Source organism: Meles meles, chromosome 20 (assembly GCF_922984935.1).
Source record: "Meles meles chromosome 20, mMelMel3.1 paternal haplotype, whole genome shotgun sequence".
NCBI lineage: Eukaryota > Metazoa > Chordata > Mammalia > Carnivora > Mustelidae > Meles > Meles meles.
In genome coordinates this window covers 26,984,502-27,004,792 of record NC_060085.1, presented here as the reverse complement: position 1 = coordinate 27,004,792, position 20,291 = coordinate 26,984,502, and the positions used below count along the sequence as shown (strand labels likewise).

Below are 20,291 nucleotides of genomic sequence, written 5' to 3'. Positions count from 1 at the left end.
CAAATTTGAAGACTTCTATGAGAAAAATTAATTTTAAAAATCCAACTTCAGGGGTGCCTGACTGGCTCAGTCAGTGGACTATGTGACTCTTGATCTTGGGATTAAGAGAGCCCCACAATGGATGTAGAGATTACTTAAAAAAATACCAATCTTTTTTTCCCTCCCAATAAAATCCTTAAAAAAACCTCAACTTCAAATTGTAATTTCTGGAGACATATTACAGCCCAAGTTGACATGTATATACATAAAAACACAGAAACTAAAGTTTGTTGATTTCTAAAAAAAAAGACCTTGTCATGTATCAAGATTACCGAGTTTTCAGCAGAAAAGGAGAAATACATAATAAGAGTACTTTCATCTTATAAGGATATGGCAAGAATTAAATCCATATAAAGACCTTAGCTCATAAGAGCTCAATAAATGTTGGATGTTAGGGGCGCCTGGGTGGCTCGGTCAGTTGAGCATCTGACTCTTTGTCACAGCTCAGATCATGACCTCAGGGTCATGGGATTGGAGCCGGCACTGGGCTCCATTCTGAGCGTGGAGTATGTTTATCCTTCTCCCTCAGCTCTTCCCCCTGCTCACTCTCTCTTTCAAATAAATAAAACCTTAAAAAAATATGTTGGATGTTAATATTATCATTCTATTTCAAAGTATTTATATGCTACAAAGTACTAGACACATTTTAATTAGCCGCCTCGAATCCTTTGTGGAACAAGGCTGGCTCTAGATTTTAAAAGTTAGGAAGGTAATGATTACGGTTATACAATTATCATTGGTTCGTTATCACTAAAGCATTGCATCTCTCTAAAGTAGACACTGAAAACATGATGCTACAAGACAGTGCAGGTACGACACTGGCTCCTTAGAGATTCAGACCCCTCCGTGCTCAAGTCACACACAGGGCTACTGCAGCCTTGTAACTTACCAGCAGGGCACACAAGAGAAAGGCTGCAGACATCTGATGGGTAGTAAGCAGCATAGACTCCAGCCACGTGGCCACCCATGGAGGTGCCTATCAGGTGGAAAGGTTTTTTGTTCAGCTTGAGGCATTCTACAAACTAGGGAGGGAAATGAGAAGGAGGTTCGGTCACAAAGCTATAGACAATAACAAGACTGATTACACAGCAGAACACCTCTGAAATCTACTAGATCCATTATCCAGACAAACCCTGTGGCATATAATCCTCTTACATAATCCTCTTTACCTGGCACAGGTCATTGAGGGGTCATTTGTAAGTATAAAATTGACAAGGATTCCCCTAACTCATGAGCCAGCAAACTTTTTTTTTTTTTTTTTTAACAAAGGTCCCAAGAAAAATATATTTTTGCTTTGTGCGTCATAGGTTCTCTTGCAACTACTCAACTCTAGTATTGTAACACAAAAGTGGCCAGAGATAATATGTAAATGAACGAGCATGGTTATATTCCAAGAAAACCAAGCTTACAAATACAGTTGCAGGCCAACCATGGTTTGCTGACTCTTGCCCTACATTTAAAGCCCTTCCCACCCATCCACCCATTTCATATAATAATCCACCTATCTGTCTATTCATCCGTCTAACCATTCATCCCACCATTCCACCAACCATCCACCCATCTAAAAAAATATTTAATGGATATCTATCATGTATAAGGAACTATGGTCAGCTCCTGAGGATACAGCAAAGATCCCAACAGACAAGGTACCTGACTTCATCAGAATACAGACTTTAAAGGGGGTTATGCTGGGCACAGACATTAAATAACAACCTCATCTAGGGAAAATTCATAATGCCTATCTGTAACTTATAGATTACTAAATTCTGAAGTGGTTCATAAGCCCCATGACCTTGAAAGCCCAGTCAGAGAGAGGCTGAAGCCAGATGCTAAAATAACAAAATGCAAAGAGCACCGTCCCCATCCTCCACAACTAGGCAGAGGGCTATCATTATGTTGTGTCATGTAGGTGTAAGCAAGAAAAATAGACTCTAGGGAAATGGCTCGAGAATTCTAAACTCCTTTTTTAAAGAGCTAAAAAAAATGTCCATATCCTATTCCTTGAGAAGTAACTAAAGCAGGCTTCAAGGAGAACAGTCTGCCGTACATCCTAGTCCTTCAGAGCTGACCAGTGATACCACTGGGCTGCCATTTTTTTTTTTTTTAAGATTTTATTTATTTATTTATTTGACACACAGAGAGAGATCACAAGTGGGCAGAGAGGCAGGCAGAGAGAGAGGGGGAGGCAGGCTCCCCGCTGAGCAGAGAGCCTGATGTGGGGCTCGATCCCAGGACCCTGAGATCATGACCTGAGCCAAAGGCAGAGGCTTAACCCACTGAGCCACTCAGGCGCCCCAACGCTAGGGTGCCATTTTGTGTGCAAATATCTGCAGTCAGAATGCACTGAAGGCTGGTTACAAGTCAGCATGGAACGCTCTTCCTTGCTCTCCAGATCTGGGCATGCGAGGTGGGTAAGACAGTCTGAGCAACCTTCAGCAGAGCCTCCTGCTTACCTGGTGTATCCTCTTTACTTGTCCATCTATGGACAGATCATCCAGGGAGGATCGGGTGGTGCCTTCATGTCCTGGCATGTCCACACAGACCAAGTGCAGGTTCTTTGGAAGGAACTAGGGACACACAGGTGCAGAGAGTCAGGCTGTGGTGTGCAGGACGTCTGTTCATTCTTCTAGGGAGGTCGCCCTCACTTACCGAGTGACCTGGACCGCCATCCCTGAGGATGTATGGGTCTAGGCTACCCAGTGTCTGACCCTAGTTCCATCTGATGTGAGTAAGCACTGCCAGGAGCCTCACAGGGAGCCGAGGCCCTCAAAGACCAATACAAGGATGGGAGGGGACTCAGGAGATGTCTGGAAAAGGGGGGAAGAGGGAGACAAAGGTTGGGGTAGCAGGCTTGAGTCTCTTGCTCTTTCTTGATACCAGTTGGTAGGTACTATCTCCCTTCCTTTCACCCCTTCCACACTTACTCCAGTCATGCAGCCACTGACACGGACCTAGGAAAGAAGACTCTGTTCTCCTAGAACCCTGGGTGGCTCCAGAGCCAGCAGGAGTAAAGTTCAGAACTGCGTCTGATCACCCTGATTCCGGTTCAACCTTTTTTTTTGCATTAAGGTCTAATTCCTGGGAAGATTATTATCCAAAAACACCTTCCATTTATATTTGTGCCACTTTTAAGCAGAAGCTGAGAAACATATGTTATTGATATACAAATACCAGTTATACCAAAAACATCTGAGGTGGTCTGGGAAGTGAGAGGTTCCTTCAGGCATGAAGATGACTGTCCTTACAGTGGAATTTGGGAATGAGAACAGAAGTAACTATAGGATGGGTGAAACCTTTCCCCCTGGTGTAGGTTCTACTTGGAATCATTCAGGTATGGTTCTACTTGAGGTGGGAGGCTGAGGCTCGTTCTTCCCAAGACCTCTCTCAGGCCCAACCTGTACCAGCTGGTCACTTATCAAGCAGAGCAAGTTGCCACACCCAAGGAAACCAGGACAGAAGGTGAGGGATTTGGAAAACTACCTCAGAGAGCTGTCAGATCAAGAGAGTCTCTCTAAATGGCTCAGGAAAATTAAAACACAAAAACAAGAGCGAAAAACGGAAGTAGGAGGAGGGAGGGGGAGGGAGAAGAACAAAAAGGGGGATGAGGGAAGGAAGAGGAGACACCTGGAGTCTGAAAGAATAAGTGATTTTGCTAAACCCAATCTTGATAGTCATGACAAGTTCTAGAGGAAGCTGAGTGTCAGAAACTTTCCCTAAGAAATTTTTGTATGGTGAAATGATCTCTAAAGTGCAGATTTTACAAATAACACTGAACTCAGTAACTTTTGTCTGACAAAAGGATTCGAATAATACAGTTGACCCTCAAACGACATGGGTTTCAACCGTGCAGGTCCACTTAGACGTGGATTTTTTTTTCCATACAGCACAGTACATGTATTTTCTTTTCCTTGTGATTTTTAAAAAAAATTTTATTTATTTATTTGAGACAGCATATACAGGCAGGGGGAGCAGCAGGGTCCCTCTGCTTCTCCCTCTCTCTCTGAGAGAGAAAAGGGAGAGAGAGAGAGAGGGAGAAGCAGGCTGCCAAACAGGGTACCTGGCATGGGCCTCGATCCCAGGACCCTGGGATCATGACCTGAGCCGAAGGTAGATGCTTAACCAACTGAGTCACCCAGGCGCCCCTGATTTTCTTAATAACATTTTCTTTTCTCTAGTTTATTTTATTGTAAGAATATAGTATATAACACATATGACATACAAAATATGTGTTAATTGACCATTTATGTTATTGTTAAGGCTCCTGGTCAACAGTAGACTATTCATAGTTAAATTTGGGGGGAGCAAAAGAGCTATACATGAATTTTTTACTGCATCGTGCATGGGCTCCCTTAATACCCATGTTGTTCAAGGCTTAACTGTATACCACATTAGTTTGTGTGTGTCGCGTGTGTGTGTTTTTAAGTAGGCTCCATACCCAACACGGGGCTTGAACTCACAATCCCTGAGGGCTAGAGTCGCGTGCTCTACTGAGTGAGCCAGCCACGCACCCCTATGCTGAATTGGTTTTCAGATGATTTGAGCCACAGTTTTGGGTTCCCTTGGCTTTTCATCATAGCTGAGGACATCACATTCAAGTGGCCACCCTTTTCTTTACTGAGTGACACTCTGTTGAGAGAGAAGAACCTAGAACCGCACCTTGACTACGCTAAGCCACATATCCTTGTGTGCAGAGAACCCATGGAGCATGAGGATGGACGGTTTGTGCCCAGGCCTGCCCCGGAAGGAGTAACAGAACTGATAGTCTTCATGGTAAACGTAGCGGACCTGCATCCCCAGCGTTCTCCGCCAGTACCTGGGGAGGAAAAAAGAAAGGCGAGACAAAATCAGCAAGCTACAGAGAAGGTGCACGTGCCCTGTCCACAGTCCTACTTCATGGAGAGACAAACCCTTCTCCCAGCTGCCTTCCTCCTCCTCCCAGCAGGTCTCTGGAGCTCCCCACCAGCTTTACCCTCAGGGAGCACTAAGTGGAACCATTCCAGGAAGCACCTTAAATAAATATTCTGGTATGTACTTTTCTGATACTTCTAACTAGGAGGAGAAAGAAGAGTGTTTTCTGAAGGAGCATGACACATCATAGCCTTTTGTTACTCTATATATTTACGTCCCTATTTTTAGCAGTTTGAATGGTGGTATGATGAAGGAGTAGGTGGTGGGATCTCTCCAGCTGCCTGACTGGCCTTTCTCTGCCTCGCCTGCTTGAGCTGCAGCTGAATTCAAAGTGGCTGGCGGCAAGGTTGGGAAGAACTCGGGAAAGGCCAAGAAAAAGGCAGTTCCCCTCGCACAGAGCCGGCCTGCATGTCCCGGTGGGCCTTATTCACGGGCACCTGAAATCCAGGACGAAGAATCATGAACACGACCCATGTAGGACCATCCCAGAGTAAGGATCTCACTGCAGAGGCTCTGCCGGGCAGGAAAGGCATCCCAAGACTTAAAGGTAAAGCAGCTCGCTCTCTGTGGAGATGAAGAACCAGCCTCTCTCACCAAGGCTATGATGGCTGGGGGTGGTGTCGCTCCACACATCCACAAATCTCTCACTAGGGAGAAAGGACAACAGAAGACTGTCTAAAGGGTGCCTGGAGTCCTGATGATTTCAGGACCAAACCCTCCCACAGCTGTCCAGCGCTGGTGAGTCCATGGACTCGATCTCTGCGAAAAACACAGTTTTGTCCTTTTGTCATTCTATTTGAGCAAACCGGAAGTTTAATTAGCCCTCCAGCCAACCAAATTTCTGCTTTTGAGTCTTAAGTGTTACTGTGGCTTCAAAGAAGCTATTGATTTTGAACCAGTGGATTTTGATTGAGTGGACTGGATTTTAACTGTGATGCAGAAGTCATAGTAATAAACATTTATTTTGTGTGTGTGTGTGTGTGTTTTTAAAGATTTTATTTATTTGACAGAGAGAGATCACAAGTAGGCAGAGAGGCAGGCAGAGAGAGAGGGGGAAGCAGGCTCCCTGCTGAGCAGAGAGTCCGATGGGGGGCTCAATCCCAGGACCCTGAGACCACGACCTGAGCCAAACGCAGAGGCTTAACACACTGAGCCACCCAGATACCCCCAAACATTTGCTTTTATACAGACATTATTTCCACTCTAGTGGATAAGCTCAAAGAGGCTCATATCCTACCTCCCAAACATATGTACACATTTAAGTATTTAAAAATATATGTTAACTATATATATATATTATCTGTATAATATATATATTAATATATGCTGGTTTCTTCCCCCTAGAGATATTGAGAGTGAGAACTTGACCTTTTTTTTCTTTTAAAGATTTCATTTATTTATTTGAGAGAGAGAGAGAGCATGAGAGGGGAGAAGGTCAGAGGGAGAAGCAGACTCCCCGTGGGGCTAGGAGCCCGATGCAGGACTCGATCCCTGGACTCCAGGATCATGACCTGTGCTGAAAGCAGTTGCTTAACCAACTGAGCCACCCAGGTGCCCCAAGAACTTGACTTTTTAAAAAAACTTTATTTATTTGAGAGAGAGAGGGAGATAGTGAGAGAGAGCACAAGTTGAGGGGGAGGGGCAGAGGGAGAGAGAGAAGCAGGCTCCCGGATAAGCAGGGCTCCTCAGGATCCTGGGATCATGACCTGAGCCAAAGGCAGACACTTAACCAACTGAGCCACCAGTTCTGAGGAACTTGACTCTTAGGAACTATCTGCATCCGTCCTCTGGCTTTATTCCTCACAAAATATGGCAGCTGGTTGAAAGCTCAGCGTCTGTCCCTTATGTAAGACTTGGCAGTGCTGGAGTTTGGCCCAAACTCGATTTCAGTATGGAATTAGCAACAAATTGAACTCTCTGCATGAAGAATCTCTTCAAGATGAAAGATAATGAATTCAATCAGAGATTCACTTTGTGGTACACTTTGCACCAGAGAAGTAGCCAAGTCTTGCAAAAAGCAAATAGCGTACACGGCGTAAATAAAGGGAGAAAGGAATGAGGACATATATTCATATTTACTTGCATCTGCAAACAAACGCATGAGAGCATACACCAGACACTGTGAAGGTGAGTATTTGGACCGGAGGCGGGGATTCTAGTGAGAAGTAGCTGGAAAGGGAACAGGGATAGGAGGGAGACTTTTACTGCTTTCCTTTTTCAATGAAATGCATTCCCTATTCAAAACATTAAAAATAACACTGGCTAGCTTAAAAGCTCTTATGACAATTCGAAAATTCGAAATCATGGCACATGACACAAGTCTGTTCATTCATTCATTCATTAATATCCCAATTCATTCATTTCTTGACTCTATGATCTTTTTAAAAATAATTAAAGTATAGTTGACATACGATGTTTTATCAGTTTCAGGTAAACAATATAGTGCTTGGACAATTCTATACATGACTCCGTGCTCACCACAATAATACAACACCATGTAACAATGTACCGTTTTTACGGTATTCTTGACTATGTTCTTCTCTGCTGTACTTTCCATCTCCACGACTCATTTACTGTGTAGCTGGAATGTGGTACATCCTAATCCCTCGCACCTGTTTTGCCCATACCACCCACCCACTTACCCTCTGGCTGGCACCAGTTTGTTTTTGGTACTTAGGATTCCGTTTCTGTTTTTTGCTTATTTGCCTTGTTTTTTAGATTCCTTACATAAGTGAAGTCACACGGTGTATTTCTCTTTCTCTGTCTGACTTAGCATAATACCCTCCAGACACCTCCATGTTGTTACAAAAGGCACGATCTTTCTTTTCTATAGCTGACCGATGGATACTCCATTACATACATGTACACCCTGCAGGGTCCACACCCTGCATCCTCTAAGTCTCAGCATTACTATATTATAAGAACCTCTGGAGAAAAGGACTTTAACATTTCTTTCTTTTCTTTTTAATTGTGGTAAAATATGTATCAGAAGATTCACCATTTTAACCACACAATTCAGTAGCACTAAATACATTCACAATGTTGTATGTCAGCCATCACAATCATCCATGTCTAGAACTTTTTCATCATCCCAAACAGAAATCCTATTAACTCTTAAATAATCATTCCCCTCCTCCCTTGAGCTCCTGATAACCTCTGTTCTACTTTCTATCTCTATGAGTCTGCCTATCCTAGATAGCTCATATAAGTAGATTCATACAACACTGCTCTTTTTTGTCTGGCTAATTTCACTAAGCATAATGAGCTCAAGGTTCATCCGTGTTATAGTAGGTGTCAGAATTTCATTCCTTCTCAAAACTGAATACCATTCTACTCTATGTAGGTACCACATTTTTGTTTATCATTCGTCTATTGATGAGTATTTGGGCAGTTTCGGGTTTTTGACCGAGTAATACTGCTGTGAACTGTATACAAATATCTGTTTGAGTCCCTGCTTTTAAGTCTCTGGGGTATAGACCCAGAAGTAGAATTGTTGGATCGTAAGGTAGTTCTATGTGTAATTTTTTGAGGAACTACTAAATGTGTCCACAAAGCTGTACTATTTCACATTTCTTTTTTTTTTTTTTAAGATTTTATTTTATTTATTTGACAGAGAGAGAGATCACAAGTAGGCAGAGAGGCAGGCAGAGAGAGAGGGGGAGGCAGGCTCCTTCTGAGCAGGAGGCATGACCTGAGCCGAAGGCAGAGGCTTCTGAGCCACCCAGGTGCCCCCATTTCATATTTCTAACAGCAAGGAACAAGGATTTCTCTATATTCTCAACAATACTTATTTATTTTTTAACAATACTTATTTTCCATTTTTTCAAAAATAGGCACCCTAAAATAAATAAATAAATAAATAAATATATATATATATATATAGAAATAGCCACCCTAATGGTGGCTCACTGTGGTTTTGATTTTCAAGTCCCTAATGACTACGGTGTTGAATACAGATCTCTTTCTATTGAGATATAAGTGACATACCATAAAAGTCACCCTTTTAAAGGGTACAACTGAGGATTTTTTTTTTTTAAGTATATTCACAAAGGCGTGCAACCATCACCACTATCTATATCTGGAACATTTTTATCAAAAAGAAACAAGACTGCACTGTATACTTTAAAATGGGTAGAATGGCAAATTTTATGTTACGTACATTTTACTGCAATTCAAAAAAGAAATCTACACTGATTAGCACTCACTCGCCATCGCCCTCTTCTTATAGATCCTGGCAACCACTGGTTTCCTTCATGTCTCTTTGCATTTACTTTATGGATTTGCTTATTCTGGACATCTCATATAAATGGGGACACCTTCAGCATGTGGCTTTTTGTGTCTGCCTTATCTCACTTAGCATAATGTTTTCAAGTTCGTCTATGTTATAGGATGTATTAATACTCCATTCCTTTTTTTTTTTTTAAAGATTTATCTATTTGACAGAGAGAGATCACGAGTAAGCAGAGAGGCAGGCAGAAAGAGAGGAGGAAGCAGGCTCCCTGCTGAGCAGAGAGCCTGATGTGGGGCTCGATCCCAGGACCCTGAGATCATGACCTGAGCTGAAGGCAGAGGCTTAAGCCACTGAGCCACCCAGGTGCCCCAATACTCCATTCCTTTTTAAGGCTAAATCATAATCCATCATATGGATATGCACACTTGGTTATCTAGTCTCAGTTCATGGACATTTGAGCTGTTTCTCCTTTTAATGGCTAAATAATGCCATTACGAACATTCACGTACAACTTTTTCTGTGGACATATGTTTTCAGTTCTCTTGGGTGTTTTCAGCTCACCCAGGAGTGGAATTGCTGGATAATACGGTAGCTTTTTCTTAAGAAACCTTTTGAGGAACTGCTAGACTGCTTCCCAAAGTGGCTGCATAATTTTATATTCCCACAAGCAGTACACGAGAAGTCCAATTTCTCTACATCCTTCTTATTTTTTAGAGAAACTTTTAACTGAAATATAAATCATATAGACAAGTGCACAAATTTTAAGTGTACAGTCCAATGAATTTGCACAAAATGAATGAACCCGGCATCTTGCCATCCAGATTAGGACCAAGAATATGGCCAGCATCCCAGGCGCCTATCTTGTGCCTTTCCCCATTAACTTCTGCCTCCATTTATCTCTCCAGGACAGTTCTGCTGTTTCAGAACTTTATCATATGATAAGTATTTGTATTTGTGACTTCCTTCACTCAGTATTATGTTTGTGTTGTAGAATATAGCACAGATTCTTTCCTTCCCACTGAATACTACATGAATAGCAGTACAACTATACCTTTATTTATGTATCTGCTATGGTGTTAATAGACACTGGTATTTCTAGTTTGGAAGTACTATAAATGAAGCTGCTCTCTAACATTCTTTTATATGTCTTTCGATATCTCTCATTCCACATATACATGTGTGTGTATTTATACACACTATACACATACTTCTCTTGTGTGAAATGAGGGGGGTCATGTTGACAAAAAGTTTTCCAAACCAATTCATACTTTCATCAACAATATGCCAGATTCTAGTTGTTCCACCTCCACATAGGGTTGAACAGTATTTCCCCCAAATTCATGTCTATCTGGAGCCTGTGGATGTGACTTATTTGGAAATAGTGTCTTCCCAGATATAATTGAGTTGAGCTGAGGTCATACTGAATTAGGGCTGGCCCCAAATCCAATATGGCTGGTGCCCTTATTAAAAAAAAGGGAAATGTTGGGGCACATGGGTGGCTCGGTTGGTTAAGTGTCTGCCTTTGGCTTGGGTCATGATCCCAGGGTCCTGAGATCGAGCCCTGCGTCGGGCTCCCTGCTCAGCAGAGCTTGTTTCTCCCTCTCCCTTTGCCTGCTGCTCTGCTAACTTGTACTCTCTTTGTCAAATACATAAATAAAAACTTTAAAAAGGGGGGGGGGGGATATAGACCCAGGAACACACCAAAGGAACAACACCAAGTGACATACAGAGGCAGACAGTGGAGAGACACATCTACGCATGGAGGACACATCTCCAAGGCCAGGAACGCCCGGGATAGCTCGCAGTCAGCAGAAACTAGGGAAGAGCCACTGAACGGATTCTCCCTCAGAGCCTCCAGAAGGAACCGACCTTGACAACACCTTGGTTTAGTATTTCCAACCTCCAGAACTGTGAGAAGACACATTTCTATTGTTGTTTTAAATTTCTGTTGTTTTAGGTCACCAAGATTGTAGCTATTTATCACTAGGATATGAATACAACATCCTTGCCCATTCTTGGAATTTTAGCCTGTTTCACTTTAGCCATCCTGGTGGGTGGAAAACGGCCTCCCATTGTGGTTTTATTAAATGCCCTGTATGACCAATGAAGTTGAGTGCCATTACATATGTTTACTGGCCATTTGGATAAGCGCTCTTGTGAGATTTTTCCATGTTTTCTTACAAAAGGTTTTTTGTTTCATTTGGATCTAAAAATCCACCTGGATTTGATTTCTGTGCACGGTACAAGGTTGTAGATGAGGCTGTATTCTTTTTTACAGCTGCATTACAAATTACCAAGCTTAGCAGCTTGAAACGACACTCATTTACTAACTCATGGTTCTGCAGGTCAGGAGTGAGCTTAGCCGAGTTCTCCTCTGAATGTATCAAAACCTGAAATCAAGGCACCAGCCACCTCTGATCTGGAAGGAACGGGAAGGAATCAGCTTCTAAGCTTATTATTTAGGGGTTATTAGCAGAATTTAGTTCTTTGTGGCCTAGGACTGAGATCCCTGCTGTTTTGCTGGCTGTCAGCCAGGGACTGTCTGCTCCTACAGCCCATTGCCATTCCTTCACCTGGGGTCTCCGACTCGCCATCGCACGGAGTCCTTCCTGTGCTTCGAACCTCCCCACTTGTAAGGGCTACTAGGACTAGATCAGGCCTCCTCAGGTAAACTTTGTCTTTAGGTCAACTATGTATAACATAACGACCATGGGAGTGATTTGTTGTCATATTCACAGGTTCCACAGATTAGAGAGGGAGATCTTTGTGGGTCTGGCTAATTCTGCTTACCAAACAGGTCATGATGAACTTTTCTCCCAGATGGGTATCTAGTTGACACAGCCCTCTTCCCCTGCTGCAAAGCAGCACCACCTTTATCAATGAAGAGACCGGATCTATGTGCATCTGTTCCTGGGCTCTCCTGTCCCACTGGTTCGCCCTTCTTTGTGCGAATATTACGCTGCCTTGATTCACTGTTGCTTTATAATTAGGTCTGACAGCTGGTCATGTAAATTATCTCACATTGTTCCTCTTCAAGACTGTCTTGCTTAATGGGCTCTTTGCTTTTCTTTATAAATTTAAGAAGCAGTTTATTAAATTCCATTAAAAAAAAAAAAACCTGCTGGGGGTGCCTGGACGACTCAGTTGATTGAATGTCTGCCTTCAGCACAGGTCATGATCCGTGGGTCCTGAGATGGAGTCCTGTATTGGGCTCCTTGCTCAGCCGGGAGTCTGCTTCTCCCTCTCCCTCTGCCCATCCGTCCCCCCTGACCCATGCTCTCTGTCTCTCAAATAAATGAATAAAATCTTAAAAACAAAACAAAACAAAAAACCCTGGCTGGCTGCGTAGCTTAGTTGGTTAAGCAACTGCCTTCAGCTCAGGTCATAATCCTGGAGACCTGGGATCAAGTCCTGCATCGGGCTCCCAGCTCCATGGGGAGTCTGCTTCTCCCTCTGACCTTCTCCCCTCCATGCTCTCTCTCTCACTCTCTCTCTCTCAAATAACTAAATAAAATCTTAAAAAAAAAAAAAAAAAAAACAAACCAAACCTGCTGGGACTGTAAATGGGTACACACTGAATTATATATCATTTTAGGGAAATCTGACAACCCAGTGGTAACTCACAAATACTGTCTATACCTCCATTGCTTTAGGTCTTCCAAATTTCTCTAATACTTCAGAGTTCGCTGTCCAGAGGCCTTACATACTGTTCTTTAGATTTATTATTGGGTATTCTGAGTTTGTTGATACAAACTGTCGATACAAAGTAAATAGAATCATTAAATTTTTTTTCATTTTCTATTTTTTGTTGCTGTCATATAAGAACATAACTGATTTTGTTATCTTGTATTTAGCAACCTTCCAAACTCACTTCTTAATTCCAAAATATTATCTATAGATTCCCTTGGGCTTTCTATGAATACAATCCTGTCACCTGCAAACAATGTTTGTTTTCTTTTTTTTTTTTTTTTTTCAATTCTTGTCCATCTTTTCCTATTTATGACTTCTTACCATTATGTCACCACTTAGTTTCCTCAGGGAAGATCCCAGAGAGATGTCCAGGAGAGGCTGCTGTGATAAGCCCACACTCCTCCGGGCATCCGGCGGAGCAGCTTGGGTTGTCTGGGAGGCCCAGCAACTCTACTGCCTGCTGCTCCTGTTCACGTAGCAACCCTGAATATTAACCTGACCAACCTCGCTCTGCAGAGTGAATTCACTGGTGGTCATTATGCATAGTTGAGCAAATAAAGGTGTTTGGAGGAGGAGCTGTGCTTAAGGGATGTAAGTGACTCATGGTAAAGCTGTTCACCCCAAGCCACCCACTGTGTAAATGTCACTTGCAGTGAGGTGAGATGAAGGAAACAGGCTGTGCATTTCCAAGGAGGCGGGAAGAGGAGGAAATCACAGGATTTCCAACAGCCCTCTACAACGGCATAGGGTTCTAGTACCATAATCACAACACCTCATACCACAGTTCAACCTGGCATGAACCAAAAGGTTTTCTAGGATTTTCATTCTTTCCAACCAGCTGGGTTTCTTCTTAGCTTGTGTACCTGAGTTCATAAAATCAAGAACACTGTGTTTGTCCTCTGGCTACAGCTCTGAGCTGAGTGACAGGCATGGGCAGGATTTAAGATCACATGTATCTATGCTGTCATTTTTTTTAAAGATTTTATTTATTTATTTGAGACAGAGAGAGAGAACACAAAGGGAGAGCAAGAGGAGAAGCGGACTCCCCATTGAGCAGGGAACCTGACGTGGGACTGAATCCCAGGACCCGAGATCATGACCTAAGCCGAAAGCAAATGCTTAACCCACTGAGCCACCCAGGTGTCCCTATACTGTCATTTAAATAAGGGATTGAATGCTCTGCTCTGTGGGACCTCTCAGGATTTTAGTGGTATTATTTGTTAATAAAAGTGAATTATTTGCTATGTGGCATTATTCAAAATAGGCAAAATGTGGAAACAATACAAATGTCCTTTTAAATACATAGCATGTTGTACCACCACACGATGGACCAGAATTCAGTTGTAATAATGAAATACTGACACATGCTACAACAAGGATGCACCTTGAAAACACACTAAGTCACAGAAATCAGACATCAATGCCAAAATTGTTTGATCTCATTTATATGAAATGGCCCCAATAGGCAAATCTAAAGAGACAGAGATATAATTAAAATTGCCAGGGCATGAAGGGACGGGGAAACTGTGACTACAAACAGGTACGGGGGCTCCTTTTGGGAAGATGGAAATGTTTTGGAATTAGATAGGAATTAGATAGTGATAATGGTTGCACAACACTGTGTGTGTGTATATATATTTATATATATATATGTGGTTTTTTTTAAAGAAGTTTTTATTTTTAGTTTTTTTTTTTTTAGTAATCTCAATACCCAACTTGGGCCTTGAACTCAGGATTCCAAGATCAAAAGTCATAGGTTCTTCTGACTGAGCCAGCCAGGCACTCCAATGCCATGAATATACTAAAACTACTGAATCACACACTTTAAGATAGTGAATTTTATATTAGGTGAATTTTAATTCAATAAAAAGGCGAATTATTTGCTATGAGGGTATTTTTCTTTTCAAAGCTCCAATGTCAAAATCATCCTGACACTGCTGACTTTGAAAGCCTTCTCCCTGACAGCCCAAGGAAGCTGCCAGGCTCCGTGTGTGGCGGGTGGGATCGGCATACCTCTGTCTGCAGCCGTATCCACGGTGACGGGCCCCACCACCGAACTGTATTCTCTGCTTGGACTAGAGTGAGGAAAGATGGCATCTGTGTGTGGAGGGCCAGGGTGCCTCTGTGAAGCCACAAGGGGCTTCCATGGCAGGGGTCACACGGAGGCCTTGGCCGCCAAGCTCTCTGAGGTGCTGCAGGGCAATCACAGAATCTCAGCTTCGTCAACGCAGAGGTAGGTCGGTGGGTCCTGGATGACCCTCTGAAAGGGTCACCACGCTCCCCCTCACCCCCTCCCGTCCAAGAGGGAGCGGGACAGTGCAGGATGAAAAGATCCCTTCTGTTCAATTAGCTTCTTTTCAAGGATCAGAGCCTGGCTGGCAGGTGGAAAATTCCACACTCCAATGAAACAAAAGGGAGCCAGAAAGGAGAGCAGATAAAGGGCACGAGGAGCTGAACGCAACCTCACTGCGTTCTTTCCTGTGTGCAGAGAAGGCGAGTCTAACTGCCGGAGTCCCGGTTAAATCCCAGTGTGCTTCCCTTCTCTCTGTGGCACACAGAGGAACCAGGACTATTTGGGGACTGCCCTCACCAGGAGATACACACCATGGGGCATGGGGGTGATTTTATTTGGTAAATGGACCATAGCACGAAAAGTCACTGAAGCACATCATGAGAAATCTAATCTCCTTTCAACTGTTAATCTTCTGGTTCCATCCAGGAGGAAGGCCCTGTTCTGGCCACTACATCATTCACACCCCTCTGGACTTTGTAACAAAGAGAAAGGACACACAAGAGTCCTTGGGAGACTAGAATTTTAAAACGCCGTTTAATGGCATTGTGCTCATTTTTACTTTTTATTTTTATTATTGTTTTTTAAGATTTTATAATTATTTGACAGAGATCAAGAAAGAGAGAGAGAGAGAGAGAAAGAGCACGTAAGTAGGGGGAGCTGGCAGGCAGAGGGAGAGGGAGAAGCAGGCTCCTTGCAGAGCAGGGGAAGCCCGATATGGGACTGGATCCTAGGACTCCAGGATCACGACCTGAGCCAAAGGCAATGGCTCAACCAACTGAGCCACCCAGGCGCCCATCATTTTTACTTTTTAATATTAACTTACTATTTACGGCAAGTACAGCAAATAGGAATTTTCTGCATAAGGTAGTAATATTTGTGTCACTCAAATCGAATTAAGGTAAGAAGAGTGACTTATTCTAAAGAAAATACAAAAGGAAAGTAAAGCTGTTCTACAGATACGGCAAGACTCATAAAGATGGTACGAGAATGATAAAAATTTTGGAAACTTCTTTTTCTTTCCGTCACTTCACTAACGAACACATTTAGAACAAATCTAAAACCATTCTGTTTTACCCATGCCATCTCCTTGGCACTGGTCCTTCCAATCATTTTTCTGTGCACATCACTGCACCTGTCAGGACACCACTGGGTTGGAATTCAACAACTAAGAAAATACCAAAGGAGTTCCCATAACCAGGCACAATCCTTGCCTGAAGACAGAATCAGTGACTCTGGGAGTGAGGGTAGCCCCCCAGGCAAAGATGTAATCAGAAACCAGAAAGAATTTACCCAGTGAGGAGCTACAACCAATTTTTCAAGACAGTCCCCAGACTCAAGACAGGATGTCTTTCAACTTTTCTGTATCTTCGAAATATTTCATGACAAAGTGTTGAAAAACGGCCACCAAAGGATAAGCAGGGAAGAGGACACTGTTACTATGCTACTCTTGAGTACTTCAATTATAAAATTAACTTACCAGTAATAGATTTTTATCAGCGCTGAAGGCCACAGGAGAAATGAGGCTACAAATGCCAGGATTGGGATGGCCAGCGTCCCGCCCGCGATCACAAACATGTTCACCACGTCAAGGTCCATCCTGCTCCTCAGGACTGGCAGACACCTGCAGGGCTGAAGAGAGTCAATACTGAAACTCTGTCCCAAGAAAAAAGGTGAAGCAGTAAAGTGGAAGACAGAAGGACCCGGAATGAGAGTGAAGGTCAGGAGGGAACAAAAGCTGAAAAGTGCTTAAAAAATCTAAATTGTTATAACAAATAAATACAACAAAGAACCCCTGAGAGGATCCTGGATTTTTTTTTTTTTTTTAAGCTATAAAGGACACTGTTAAAGCCACTGGGAAAATCAGAGTACGGACCAGATATAAGTCAATATTATTGTATCAGAGACACAATTCCTGAGCGGGGAATGAAATCATGGTTATGTTTGCATTAGGAGAATATCTTCGCTCCTGGGTGATGTCTGCCGAAGTATGAAGGGGTGAAGAACTGTGATATCACCTACTCAGTGTTTGTTTCTGCTGCTCACTTTTAAAAATTGAGGGAAAAAAATGTGGCAAGGAGGGGAGAAGAGAGAACATTAAAACAAATAGGATAATGTTAACCACTGGTGAATCTAGGTAAAGGTTACAAGGTAGTATTCTTTCAACTTTTCTGAAAGTTTGCAATTTTTGAAATTTAAAAGTTAGAAGGGCGGCTGCGTGGCTCAGTGGGTTGGGCCTCTGCCTTCGGCTCAGGTCATGGTCTCAGGGTCCTGGGATCGTGGCCCTCATCGTGTTCTCTGCTCAGCGGGGAGCCTGCTTCCCCCTCTCTCTCTGCCTGCGTCTCTGTCTACTTGTGACTGCTCTCTCTCTCTCTGTCAAATAAATAAATATCTTAAAAAAATATTAAAAGTTAGAGAGGACAGGGGCACTTAGGTGGCTCAGTTGGTTGGGCATCTGACTCTTGATTTGGCCTGACGTCATGATCTCAAGGTTGTGGGATCGAACCCTGCACAGGGCTCTGCGCTCTGCAGAGTCTGCTTGGGATTCTCTCTCTCCCTTTCTCTCTGCCCCTCCCTCCACTTCTGCTCTAAATAAACAAATAAAATCTTTAAAAAAAGAGAAGACAGAGAACCTAAAAGACTGAGATGGAGGGGCGCCTGGGTGGCTCAGTGGATTAAGCCGCTGCCTTCGGCTCAGGTCATGATCTCAGGGTCCTGAGATCGAGCCCTACGTCGGGCTCTCTGCTCCACAGGGAGTCTGCTTCCTCCTCTCTCTCTGCCTGCCTCTCTGCCTACTTGTGATCTCTCTCTCTGTCAAATAAATAAAATTAAATTAAAAAAAAAAAAAAGACTGAGATGGAAACAACGTATGTGTGCACATGAATGCTACCATCAACCAAAAGGGTATGTGATGCCATTAGGTTCACCTAAAGTGGGAAACTAGAAGCTGGGTGTCAGGAATAGAAGAAAGACTTGGGTTTCACTGTCTGCCTCTTAAAGCTTTTGGTTATTTATCACTTACACATGTATGGCCTATTCAAAAATAAATACTACACAATAAAAAGTCAGGAGGGAACAAATCCCAACAGCAGAGTTTCTAGCGCACTTCCTGAGGTCTTCCTGCAGACTCGCCGGGCACATCTCAAGGCTAGAATGCGGGCACCAGGAGAATGGGGCTTACTGAGTGTCTCCAGGATCCAGACGAGGGCCTAATACATTTCTAGGTGCTCTAGAAACCAGAGTTGAATCAGTAGCCCCCATCTGTCCTGTCTTAGGTGTTCAGAACACGGTTCGTTTTCTCATGAAATGAGAAATCGTGCAAGTCCCATCATCCTCTCTGATCAAGAAAATAACTCCTGCAAGGACCTGTGCCGGGTGAGCGTGGCTGGTCTGCAACCTGAGGGTTCCCAACTGCCTAAGACCAAACCTACATTTCACCAAACAAGACAGAGACTTCTTTAAGAAAAAGTGTTAATACCAGCAAATCCCGCCCTTCCTTGTATTCCCTGTGAAATGAAGAGATCTCTCCCATATGCCCCTGTCAACTGAGACATATTTCAATATTGTAATGAATTCATGATGGTGATGGTGTGACCTCACTGACATCACCGAACACAAGGGCCAGACGATAAATATTTTGGCATTGGGAGCCCCACAGGGTCTGTCACAACTACTCCACCTGCCACTGTGGTGAGAAAGCAGTCACACCCAGCATGTAATAGGTGGGAGTGATCACATTCCAATCTTTATTAGAAACAGGCTGCATGCTGAATTTGGCCAGCGGGCTAAAAGTGATCAACACCTGGTAAAGTACACCAAGCTCTGTCCAACAGGCAAGGTGGGTGTTTTTGCCATTTCATAGGCTGAGAAAACTAAGGGACACAGAGGTTAAGTGACCTGCCCAAGGTTACTCAGTTGGAAGAGTCATGATTACAAAACAAGTTTCTGCTTGGACCTACTCCCTTTGCACCCAGCTCTACTGTGTCTAAATTTTTTTTTTCAAATGGCCTTTTTCAATCTTTGTAAGCTATTTGCTGTTAAATACTCACACTCACTGTCACTCCTAATTTCTCCATGAAGATAGAATATCTCTATTTACAAATTTAAATTAAAATTAAATTCTATTTACAATTTTTTAGAATTTAAATCTTGTTAGTTAACATATAATGCAATATTGGTTTCTCCCATTTACATGTTTTGTCCCCTACAAAGGGGTTCGAGAACAAGCCCCTCATAGCCTTGGTAGGGGGAGCGGGGGAGAGAGAGTGTAGGTGGGTCAGGTAGCTCTTTTCAGTCAGGCAGACACTCTCTATCTGGGTACAGTGTTGAAACTGTAGGAATGAAAGCCTTCTCAGGAGCAGAAGCATTGTGTATGCTTCTAATTCAACTGTCCTCTCAATTTGTCAATCACCATAAACACATTCCAGCACTCTTAAGTCATTGGCCTATTTCATCTTCTGGAAAGCTCTTTGAAGGTAGGGCCAATCATCCACATTCTTTCTCAGTGCACGAAGAGCACAAGACACAAATATGGGACAAATGAATTAGTGAAAAGCAAAGTTACGAAATGGGTTCAATCCTCTTAGTTTTAGGGACAACCAACTATTCCCAATGATGCTGTACTTTTTCCTTCAGTAATTACAAAACTCCCCAGATACAATTTACAATACTGAAAGGCCTCAGGGTCAAGGGGTAGCAAATTACTTTCCGGATGAAGGGAATCTGAACCAATCTGTTTGAACACTGTGGGTCACAAAAGAGTCAATGAGAATAGGACCTGTCAGCTTCAAGAAGACTTTTCCACATTACACAAAGTCCTTAAAAACTGCTAAGGGTGAGGGTTAGGGGAAGGAGACCAACCATAAGAGACCCTTAATCTCATGAAACAAACTGAGGGTTGCTGGAGGGAAGGAGGAGGGAGGGATGGGGTGGCTGGGTGATGGACACTGGGGAGGGTGTGTGCTATGGTCAGTGCTGTGAATTACGTAAGACTGATGATTCACAGACCTGTACTCCTGGGGCAAATAATACATTATATGCTAATATAATTAATTAGAGAAAAAAAAAACTGCTGAGGGGTACCACGAATTCTGATTTCTGAGCTGCAGGAAGTTAATTACATGATGCTCCTTT

General features: G+C 43.0%; 1 protein-coding gene across 5 annotated transcripts in view; it reads right to left on the bottom strand.

The window, feature by feature from the left end:
• ABHD6 (abhydrolase domain containing 6, acylglycerol lipase) overlaps positions 1 to 20,291 on the bottom strand; it is a 52,959-nt gene that overhangs the window by 15,849 nt on the left and 16,819 nt on the right. For 4 of the 5 annotated variants that reach the window (XM_045990322.1, XM_045990324.1, XM_045990325.1 and 1 more), the window contains 4 exons: positions 16,639 to 16,790; positions 4,696 to 4,852; positions 2,493 to 2,606; positions 929 to 1,061 (listed from right to left, as the gene is read on the bottom strand). In XM_045990322.1, the coding sequence (XP_045846278.1) occupies positions 929 to 1,061; positions 2,493 to 2,606; positions 4,696 to 4,852; positions 16,639 to 16,757 (523 nt within the window). In that variant the 5' untranslated portion in view covers positions 16,758 to 16,790. The remainder of the gene's footprint in view (positions 1 to 928; positions 1,062 to 2,492; positions 2,607 to 4,695; positions 4,853 to 16,638; positions 16,791 to 20,291) is intronic. The other variant, XM_045990323.1, reaches the window with a different exon arrangement.